The sequence below is a fragment of the Thalassophryne amazonica genome, chromosome 10, assembly GCF_902500255.1.
Source record: "Thalassophryne amazonica chromosome 10, fThaAma1.1, whole genome shotgun sequence".
NCBI classification, from domain to species: Eukaryota; Metazoa; Chordata; class Actinopteri; order Batrachoidiformes; family Batrachoididae; genus Thalassophryne; species Thalassophryne amazonica.
The window spans coordinates 18,622,577-18,634,636 of NC_047112.1; the positions used below are offsets into that span (position 1 = coordinate 18,622,577).

Genomic DNA, 12,060 nt, shown 5'->3' on the forward strand with positions numbered 1-12,060 from the left:
TTCAAAGTCAAGGAGCAGCGACTCTACTCCGAGCTCCCCACAGATGACCGAACTTCTCACACTATCTCTAAGGGAGACACCAGCCACCCTCCAAAGGAAGCCCATTTCGGCCGCTTGTACCCGCAATCTAGTTCTTGCGGTCATGACCCAACCCTCATGACCATAGGTGAGAGTATGAACAAAGACTGACCAGTAGATTGAGAGCTTCGCCTTTTGGCTCAGCTCCCTTTTTGTCACCACAGTACAGTACAGCGAATGCAACATCGTCCCTGCTGCGCCGATTCTACAGCCAATTCTTCGGCACTAACCCAACCCAAACCAAAATTAAATTCTTAACCCACTGCATTAAAGAAGAACCAGATTTCTGTCTGTGCAACATCTATGATGACATGGCACATACTCACCTGTGAGACCTTTCTGACCACCTCACCACTGACTACCAGCCCCTGGACAAATGATCTGGCTGTGACAAAAGCCCGGATCACCTTCATCTTCATGTCTCGTGGGACATCTCCAAACGGCCGAAGCGTCTCTTGCTGCTTCGACACACATTCGAGATAGTCCTCTGATAGGTTGACCTGTGAAACAGAGACGAAAGGGTGAACACAGCGTAAGGTCAGGTCTCGGAACATGCATTGGCGTGATGTGTCCCCGCATCCACCAATCTATGGAAATGCCCTGGATACTGGATGGTAACCACCCAGGCCGACAACCATTTTATCTCAACCTCTTGAAAGTAACCATCTACCTGTCAAAACTAGGTGTAACATGGGCATCCCCTTTGCCTTCTTCAGCTGATGGGGTCCTCAAGACGGAGGCACCTACGGTCAGAGAGACGTGCCTCATGACCAAAATGTCATATCTGATGTTTCCTCATGATGCAAGTAAACCTCCTAATTTGAGTCTCGCTAAATAACCTTTGGTGTGACACAAAGTCATTCCAAGGGATCTATGAGGAAACCTCATACCAGAGACATCTAGTCACTGATTATGACATAGATGTCCCATCTTCAGTCACAACTTTTATTCCATAATCCATTTCACATTTTGAAATACATTTTACTGGTAAAAGTTCTTGTGCGACACGTTTCGTTTTTATTTGAAGTTGTTCATGACATTCAAATGTAATTCTCTGTGAATCAAGCCAACAATTTAGCTGCGGAATTTCACAGAATACATGTGATTTCAGTGTAATCGGTGGTTTTCACTGCGAGTTCAGCTTTGGTTAACACATGGAAAGAACAAGCTGTCTTGACACTGCTGACCTTTGAACCGACTGAGGTAATCGATGTCCAAAATGAAGGCAGCTGTCTCATTAGTTAACTGTGTCACACAATGAAACACTATGAAATTCAGCCAAACCAAAGTACAAGTGGTTCCAAACCCAGACTGATACAGTTTGCGCTCTGCTGTAAAACAATAAAGTACAAATAGTGTACATTCTTTTAAAATGATTAAATGATGCCAATCAACAGTCGTGTCAGTGCACATACAGATACTGCAGTACTGTAGTCATTCCATCAATAATTCATATACTTATTTTTAATCATTTCTTAATTATTGTTCATGAATCAAAACAGTCATCCCACTTTATGAGCCACTTGTGTTGTATTATGTCCTAACACTAGGGGGCGCAAATCAACAGGAATGTTTTGAAACAGTTGGTGAGGTAATAATGTTCCATTTACCTCATCACATGATAGCCTCGTGTTCTTTTTGTCACTAATCTGCAATACTGAAGAAAAGTTATGGTATCACCCCAGCCACACATACCATCTATTCTTTTATTTAGGCTTTTCATCCGTTTTTTTGTACATTTCATCTTGTATTTGCTCACATAGCAGAGGTTATTGTCCACCCCACAGTTGGTAGCTTGCTAGCTGACACTAGCGTGAAGGCGAATAATTTTCTAACATACATACCTAAAACAAATTAACTTTTTTTTTTATTGGTCTGGTATATCAAAGTTCATCATATTGATGTGGTCTTTTTAATTTGGTGAGTTACAAGATGAGAGCACATTTCTGATTTTCAGTTACTGTTTGCACAATCTATGGGAGGGACTAGTTTGCTTGCCCACCCAAATTTATGCTGTCCAAGCCCGACCCTGTTGTTAATTTAGGTTGAGACTGAGCTAGCTAGCTAGCTATGTTATTGAGGATAACCTAATTATCCAAATAGTTCGGTCAGAGCTGTTTCTTCCCTAATTTGTGAATTTGCCTTTTACATTCAGTGTCTCACTCAACCTGACAACACGTGACCTCACTTACATCAGCAGGGGCGGAGCTTTTAAAGGTGCGCTCCAGGAGACGGGACCAGAATTCTGACAAGTTCTCATCCAGGTTGAGAGCAGAGCCACGATAGTATTGTCGCAAATCGGCATAGAGCTCCGCATAGAGCCGGGTGTTCTGAGAGTACAGCAGGCCAAGGGGAGATAGCACCACCTGGAGGGAGCGCTCAGAACGGCTGTGTAGGTCGGTGAAATAGGCTGGAGGAAATACAGAAGAAAAAAAGTACAGGCTCAATGAAAATAAACAATAATAAAAGGGGATATATATATATATATATATATAGTGTTTTTCTTCCTTTTAAATACACCATATTCAGTGGTGGGCATAGTTCCGCTAACTGCTAATTATCAAAGCTAACTTTTTTGTTAGCAGATTAGCTTTTCAGCGAACTTCAAAAACCATCAGCAGCTTCCAAGAAATTTAGTTTAGATAACCTTTAGACCGCTAACGCTTTTTTACAGAGTTAGTAATGGTGAAAAAAATTCATAAACTCTGTTGGCTCCTGTCTGCTATGTACTTTGCAGCAGTGAGGCAGCTAAGAGGAGCTGAGCTCAACTCTACCCCAGCAGGAGGAACCTGGCCTCCAGGCTGACACACAAAAAAACAAAAACAAAAGTCACTACCCTTTACAGTATACAGCAGTTCAGCCATGAGGCCAAAGTCCTCAAAAGGAAAGCAAGTTTGACTTATGGTTTTGATCTATAAACCAAATTAATCCACATAGTTTAACGACATTAATGTCACTCTGTCATTTGTACAAAAAACGTAACGTGTGTGTTGGTTTTTACAAATAAATGTGTATTTGTAAAATATGTCAATTTTTTCTTTTGTTAAAAAAGACATTTGCAAAACTGCAAATTCTGTTTAAGTAGTGATCAGCCAGGCAGCAACAATCATGTGATATAACCAGGTGTCATTCACACTGCCATCCAGTAGATGGCAGTGTTCTATGTGTTGACCCATCTACTGGATGGCATATTACATACTGGCATATTATGTTACTATGCATTTTACTTTTTTACTCTTTTACTCTGCTTTATAATCTTTTAATTCATTTTATTTTGTGTTCTAAATTGTTTTGTGTGAAGCGCCTTGAGGCGACTGATTTGGTGCTATATAAAGTGAATAAATTGAACTGAAATTGAGGTTCAGTTTACTCATAATGCAGTTCAGCATCTGTGTGTGTAAATATGTTCAAAACTTCAGAATTAGTGCATTATTTTAAAATTAAAAGATATGTGTTATATTTTCACTTTGTACAAATGACAGACTTGACATTAATGTAGTTAAACTATCCGGATTAATTTGGTTTATAAATCAAAATCATAAGTCAAACCTGCTTTCCTTTTCAAGACGTCTTCCTCATGGCTGGATCACTGTATGCCATCAAGGTAAATGACGCTTCCCTACAGCAGTGAGCAGGGCCCACAAAGACAGAAGCACTGACTTTTCTGTGTTTCAGTCTGTGTCCGCCTTTGATTCTATCAGAAGTGTTGGCGGTGTTTAAACTCAAAATTGGCTTGTCAGTAGCTGAGAGTACGATGTCTGTTAGAAAACTATCCAACCTTTTTATTTTTTGCAAAAGCCATATGGATTTGAATCACGTGTGATTGCATCAGCCAAGCTTGAACCTTCGTGCGCATGCATGAGTTTTTTTACGCCTGTCGGTTGCGTCATTCGCCTGTGAGCACGCTTTGTGGGAGGAGTGGTCCAGCCCCCTCGGCGGGTTTTCATTGTCAGGAAAATGGCTGAGCGACTGCCGCTTTGCTGCATCAAAATTTTTTCAGAAACTGTGAGAGACAGCCAGGTGGAAACCATTCGGAAAATTCAGATGGCTTTCGGTGAAGATCTTATGGGCATTACGCAGATTAAGGAGCATTACAACCGGATTAAAGACGGCCCACAGCGGCTGAGGGCGCGCCGCGCTTCGAGCGGCCATCGACAGGCTGAAATGACCAGATCATTTCCAAAGTGAAGGCTGTGTTGATCCGGGATGTCTGACTACTACAGAAATGGCAAGAGAGGTGGACATAGCACTTTTTTGGCACATTACACTGTTACAGGAGATTTTGTAATGAAAGACGTGCGGCGGAGTTCGCACGTCAGGACGGAGCCGCATAATGGCACACAACAAAAAACATCTCCGTGTTGGAAGTCTCACGGGACATGCTCAGCTCTTCCACCATTCGGAACATTCAGATGGCTTTGGGTGGCTTTTCAGTCGATGAGTATCCGAGAAATTGTGTAAGACCTGGGCATGCCACAGCATGTCCTGTGAGACAAACACGGAGGTGCTTTCGTTCCATGCCATTAGCGGCTCCGTGGCGAATTCCTCCACTCCTGTTTTCATGACAAAATCTCCTTTAACAGTGGAATGTGCCGGAAAAGTGCTGATGTCCACCTTTTCTGCCATTTCTCTGGTAGTCAGACGACGTCCCGGATCAACACAGCATTCAGTTTGGAAATGATCTGGTCGTTTCAGCCTGTCGATCGCTGCTCGGAGCGCAGCGCGCCCTCCGCCATTGTGCGCCGTCTTTAAACCGGCTGTAACACTCCTTAATCTCTGTGATACCCATAAAATCGTCCCTGAAAGCCATCTGAATTTTCCGAATGGTGTCCACCTGGCTGTCTCTCACAGTTTCTGGAAAAATTTGATGCATTGCTGCTCCAGCCGTTCAGACATTTTCCTCACAATGAAAATCCGACGAGGGGGGTGGACCAGTGCTCACTCAAAGCCTGCTCACAGGCGAATGACACAACCGACAGGCGTGAAAAAACTCACGCATGCGCACGAAGGTTCAAGCTTGGATGATGCAATCACACGTGATTCAAATCCATATGGTTTTTGCAAAAAATAAAAAGGTCGGATAGTTTTCTAACAGACCTCGTATACCCGAGACAACACTGAAAGTTATAGGTTAGCTGTAGCTTCTGATAAATGTTTTGGTGGTTTATCGGTTAAGCATTATCAAAGATAACTTTTCAGTTCAATTTGTTCATGTAAATGGGGAATCTTCTTCACAGACTAAAGTTAATTATGGAGTTCCACAAGGTTCTGTGCTAGGACCAATTTTATTCACTTTATACATGCTTCCCTTGGGCAGTATTATTAGACGGTATTGCTTAAATTTTCATTGTTACGCAGATGATACCCAGCTTTATCTATCCATGAAGCCAGAGGATACGCACCAATTAGCTAAACTGCAGGATTGTCTTACAGACATAAAGACATGGATGACCTCTAATTTCCTGCTTTTAAACTCAGATAAAACTGAAGTTATTGTACTTGGCCCCACAAATCTTAGAAGCATGGTGTCTAACCAGATCGTTACTCTGGATGGCATTTCCCTGATCTCTAGTAATACTGTGAGAAATCTTGGAGTTATTTTTGATCAGGATATGTCATTCAAAGCGCATATTAAACAAATATGTAGGACTGCCTTTTTGCATTTACGCAATATCTCTAAAATCAGAAAGGTCTTGTCTCAGAGTGATGCTGAAAAACTAATTCATGCATTTGTTTCCTCTAGGCTGGACTATTGTAATTCATTATTATCAGGTTGTCCTAAAAGTTCCCTAAAAAGCCTTCAGTTGGTTCAGAATGCTGCAGCTAGAGTACTGACGGGGACTAGCAGGAGAGAGCATATCTCACCCGTGTTGGCCTCCCTTCATTGGCTTCCTGTTAATGCTAGAATAGAATTTAAAATTCTTCTTCTTACTTATAAGGTTTTGAATAATCAGGTCCCATCTTATCTTAGGGACCTCATAGTACCATATTACCCCATTAGAGCGCTTCGCTCTCAGACTGCGGGCTTACTTGTAGTTCCTAGGGTTTGTAAGAGTAGAATGGGAGGCAGAGCCTTCAGCTTTCAGGCTCCTCTCCTGTGGAACCAGCTCCCAATTCAGATCAGGGAGACAGATACCCTCTCTACTTTTAAGATTAGGCTTAAAACTTTCCTTTTCGCTAAGGCTTATAGTTAGGGCTGGATCGGGTGACCCTGGACCATCCCTTGGTTATGTTGCTTTAGACGTAGACTGTGTTTCATAATTATTGTATGGCCTTGCCTTGCAATGTGGAGCGCCTTGGGGCAACTGTTTGTTGTGATTTGGCGCTATACAAGAAAAAAGTTGATTGATTGATTGAGTTAGCTGATTATTGATTATCGAAGCTAACTTTTTGGTTAGCTGTGCCCACCACTTCCCATGTTGCAATGTGGATAAAATTAAAAACATAACCCAGATCTCCCCATGGATTTGGATTTACTCCAAAATTTAAAGCTGCAGTATGTAGGATTTAGTGCCATCTAGTGGTGATGTTGCAAACTGTATTATGACATTGTCATTCGTGATTTTGTTTCCCTACACGTTTCCACTTCTTTGGTGACAGGGATTCATGATTGCTTGTCTTCTTTTATAATAAGCAAATTTATGATCCTCTGTGTCGTTAACGCTAAGATTCTCAAAGTTGTGAGCTTGCATGAGCAACCAGCAGACACTGTAATGAAGACCAACCACTGATTGCTTTTCTTTTTTCTTCAGGTTTCTGGCTGTGATGCAAAATACAAAAGGTGGAGCATGAATGTCCCTTTTGGGCTACTGTGTCAACCTGGCGGCCTCCCATCTAAATATGAAGGGATCATTCCAAGCTCATGAAACCACATCAGTTCATTGTTGCAGGTAATTATGCACAAATGAACAGATGGTTATGAATGCTATATTCCATTTATGCTAATAAACGCCCCTACACCTGACACGTAGCTTTAAAGCATTCTTCCTTCAATCTATAGATTTTAACTCAATCCTATGGCCAAGTGGTTAGTGCACTTGGCTTCAGTGTGGGAGGTCGTTGGTTCAAACCCCACCCCTGCCACGTTTCTCCACGTAATGTGGAGCTGCATCAGGAAGGGCATCTGGCATAAAACTTGTGCCAAATCAACATGCAGATCCCCATCAGATCTGCTCTGGTGACCCCGAATGAAAACAAGGGAACAGCCAAAGGGACTTACTTACTCAATCCTAATCCTGGCAACAAACCAACCAATAAACCAAAAACCTTACTGTAACTGACATTTGTGATTAGGCAATTGTTTGACAGGTTTAGTATTGATGAGCGCCACAAGGCCAACTCTGGATCGACAGTGCCACCCACACCAGTCATACAATCAATTTTACCTGATTTCTTCAATGTTTCTAAATGACTTTCACAATGCTGTGCCAACTGTTTGGGTCCACAGTATTTCATATGTGTTGACATTTATGGCACTATTCTTCATGTGTCATTTCACACCTTTGCTTCTTCCTTCTTTCTTATAGCTTACCATGAAATATTACTTTCGGCAGGCGTTTGACATTATACAGCCTGTGTCTCGGCCCATTTGAGCTCCTTTATATACAACTGCGTCCACAAGTATTTGGATGGCAACACAATTTTTGTAATTTTTCCTCTATACACCACAGCAGTGGAATTAAAACCAAAGAAATAAAGATGTATTTGTAGTGCAACCTCTCAGCTTTTATTCAAGGATTCCATTAACCAATAACTGGACAAACTAAATTAAATTAAGTTGCCCAGAAGGGCAAGGGACACAACTTGTAAGTTAATTTTTGGCTGTCAGCCTACCTTATTTTCAGCAAAAGTTTGCATCTCAAATGAATAAACAGTCGAGTCCTTTTCGCATATTTGAGCAGCTTTTTTCACCATCTAGTGGGCAATGTCAGCATTACAGGGCTTCTGGTACATTTTGTACTTAAAACCCCAAATTCCATTAAAAAACTCATTTATAAATGTAAAAAATGCTTTTTTTCCCCTTATTTTTTCATACAGAGCTTTGATCCCCCAGTATTAATGTGTAAAAATTTTGATTTTGAGAATTTTGCAGTTCTTGAGTTTTAAGATATGAAAGTTTGCTAGAAGGGCGTACGGATGGACAGCATTTCTCCTGACAAGCACAACTTACAGTTGTGAATAAGTTTTATACAAATCATCACATTCAGATCAAATCTAGGCCAAGCCCGGCACCAGAAAAAAAATATTAAAGGGGATAGAGAATCAAAATCATCTTTTTCATGTTTTTGGTGTTAGTTCAGAGTCTCCCCGCTGTGGGGAATACACACGAAGTGCCAGCAAGTTTTAGAACCTCTGTTTCAAGTATTTCTCCTTTTTTGAATTGCCCCTAGAAAACAGGCCAATCCGTTTTTGAGAGAAACCTTACGTCACTTTTTCACCAATAGCCCCCCCCCCCACACACACACACCCACACCCACCCCCTTTCACACATGCCCCTTCGAAATTAATTATTCATAAGGTTGTGCCCACCCATTCGTAACACTCGAAGAGAAGCAATGGCGAGCTACAGGTGTGCTTTCCCAGGCTGCTTTAGCGGACTACGATCTTCCCACGCAAAGCAATGTACGCGATCACTGGCTTTTATTCATTTTTAACCGCATCCCCAGTACATACAACCGCCGACTATTTCTTTGCTCTGCGCATTTCACGGAAGACTGTTTCACAAACCTTGCACGATATCGAGCTGGCTTCAGTCGGCATTTAATACTCAGTAGAGGGTCAGTTCCGACTTTAGACAAAATCAACCCCAGCAATCAGTACAGCCTGTGAGTATCACATTTTCTTTTGTTTTAAATTTGTGTTGCACCATATTCCTGTTGTAAGAATTGCACGTTAGAATGGCACGTTAGCTCTGGTTTGTTCCTCTAAAGGGAATGAGCTAACCCCTTAGCAGCTAGGGATGTGTATCAAGAACCGGTTCCTTTTGGGTATCGTTAAGAAATGACTCGATCCACCGACATCAATAAGCTTTGCGCTTAACGATTATGTTATCGGTCCTTCAGAGTGGCCGTTGTTTTGGGGGGTGTTTGTCAGGAAAATGATCATTTCTGTATTGATTACAGACCCTGCAGCGGGTCCGTAAACAACTTTTCTGCAGCGCGGCTTTGCTTTGAACCTTGAACCAATTGAAGCAGTGCTTCGCAGATTGAAGCAATGCTTCGATTATTCTTTCTTTCTTTTGCTTAATTTTCTCCTGCTAAAACCCTAAAGAGCATACGTCTGTGAGTATTATTTACCTTTTCTATGTTAAACCGAAATGTTATGTTTTCTGAAACAGTTGATAGATGTATTTTACAACTTAAAAACGGGAGCGATGCTAATGCGTTAGCATGTCTATGGCATTTTCAATGTTAAAAGTTAGCACTGCAGCTGTCATCACGTTCGGGTGCATTTGTTTTCAAATTGTAATATTTCTTAAATTTATTTTTGTTTATATATTAATAATCTAATGATTATTATATACAATTTTAGAGAAAGAGGCAAAAAAAAAACCCCTGAATAGAAACACAACAGAAAATATAAAAGCAATGAAAATAAATAAATAATACTTTCTTTTCAGTGAGAGCAAGGGCAGCCAATGAAACAACGGCAACCAATCAGCGCCACCTACTTGCATTTCATAATGAGGTTGCCAAATAAGCTCTGAAACGATGCCATTAAAGGCAAACGAGGCATTCTGTTGTGAAGGTGTAGTAACACGGACCCACAACAGGGGGCGTAAATGAACGGACAATAGATGAGCCAAAAGACAACAATTTAATGTTGTGAATGTGCACAACGGAATACAGACAATAGCAGATTTAGAATCAAGTCAAATATACAAAGGTGACGTGTGGGTAGGCTCAAGGATAGAAGACGTCTGTCCAGAGAAGAGCCGGGTCCCACACGATTTTCACTGCCCACGGATCCGGAGCACACCGGAGCCGCCAAGTCCTGAGTCCCCAGGTGGCCACCGTCTCCAGCTGTCAGATCTGGTACTGCTGGCAGGAAGCAGAAACAGATTAATGGTGGGTGTGTGCACACCCAGCAAACAGTCAGCAAACACAGTTCCTCTACTGGTGGGACAAACACCTCCACCTCAAATCCAGAAACTAGGCACGTGCAGAAACCTGTGAGTACTTATCAAAGTTTGGCGTGGGGAGCGAAGCCGTCAGCCCTCCACATACCACAAACCCAGCCTCCAGCTGCAAGCACTGACCAGCTGCAAAAGTACCGATGCAAAAAACTGTCACAATACGGCTGAGCAGTTTACCTGAGAGGTAGAACGATATCTCGGCAGGGAGGTGGAGTTGCTTCCCGGCTTTTATGGAGATGGTGACGAGGTGGTGATGAGTGACAGCTGTCAGGTGGTGATGAGAGACAGCTGTCATTCCCGGCTGCTCCCGTGAGGCGGCTGCGCCCTCTCGTGCCTGAAGCCCGCACTTCAGGTAGGGCGCCCTCTGGTGGTGGGCCAGCAGTACCTCCTCTTCAGCGGCCCACACAACACATTCTAAACCCAGCATAGTAACATAGCTGTTTCAGAGAGCCTTTTAGGAAGGTTCTGAGCCATTACAGACCCAACCAATTTTTTTGGGCTACATATCACATCACAGAACAAGGATTAATGCCCCATTCAACCTCTCTCTATCACCTTTAAGGGGGCGATGAGTTTATCACAGGGGGCGGGGTCGTCCCCCCCCCAAAAGAAAAGTGTGCACCGGAGGGGACATGCCTCTGAGCGTGCGTAATGAATTGGGTGCGCTCCTGGAAAGCTCATGTATTTAGGCTACACCGTTGTAAGAGACTGACTGACTAAGAGTAAAGAGTGATGACAGTATTTTTTAATTATTATTTGAACGTATAGACCCTCGGTCAAGTGATCTCCTGCATACCACAAAACCAAACCAACAACTGATCTGAGAAACGACACGAGACAGTAGATTAACCCCACATACAGCCCTCCATCACAAGCGCAAACACAGCGCAACTGGGCATGTGCGCCACTCCATGGCACAGAGCCCAACTATGCATGCAGTTACAAAGTTCTTCTGAAAAACTGGAGCGATCTGAATTCGGTTGGATGAATATGGGTGTGTGTGTGGAGGCAATTCACCTCGTTCACAACGTGACAGAACTTAACGATGCGCTGTTACATGCAATAGCGCGCAATAGCACGCAACATCACGCAACAACACGGAACACTATTCTTGACCGTGCATAATGGTTCCGTCACATTCGTGATCATCGGCCAAGAATGTGTACTTCGTGGCATTCGTGACTTGTCACCAGCGCCACAAGGGGGCGTTTGGGGGCGGCGCCCCCTCACGTCATCAACCCTGCCCCCTCGTGGCGCCGGGTCTGATCTAGGCTCATGTCTCCCATTTACATTGTGGCAAACTGCAAATTAAATCTGAACATCTGCTTTTAAAGGAAAGAACTGTCTGCCAACCAAACAACGGAAAACATAACCTGCTCAGCGAAATACTCTTCAACACTTGTGTAGCTCTTCTGGATATGAGTTGGACTACCAGGATATAGATCAGTATTAACCTGTCTGTGTCCTTGGACAAGACACATCATCTGCATTTCCCCAGTCCACCCAGCTGGAGAAGTAACCTCCAATGGACTATCCAGGGGGAGACTCACAGATGCTAATCCACTTTGTACTACAGTATCTGAGAATAAGCACCAGACCGATGGTCCTCAGGCCCTGCATTTGAGTTGCTTCGACATATATTTTAGGACTTAGCAGCTAAATAGATCCAAAGCAATAGAGAGGTCAAAGAGAGAATAAGGGAGTCTGCAGTACACTTGCGTGGGCTTTTTTCCTGCCTCAAAGGCCGTGGCTCAGTGCCAGCCTCTTCTAAACACAACCAGATGGACGGCCACATTATTGCTGCTGCTACTGAGGTGGCCTGCCGCCTTCAGGCTAATAATACCGTC

General features: G+C 42.9%; 1 protein-coding gene across 1 annotated transcript in view; it reads right to left on the minus strand.

Moving 5' to 3' along the window:
• Window positions 1-12,060, minus strand: part of gpc1a (glypican 1a) — a 107,209-nt gene that overhangs the window by 24,675 nt on the left and 70,474 nt on the right. Inside the window, exons 3-4 of the mRNA XM_034179502.1 lie at window positions 2,271-2,488; window positions 405-578 (exon numbers count right to left, since the gene is read on the minus strand). Of these exons, the coding sequence (XP_034035393.1) occupies window positions 405-578; window positions 2,271-2,488 (392 nt within the window). The remainder of the gene's footprint in view (window positions 1-404; window positions 579-2,270; window positions 2,489-12,060) is intronic.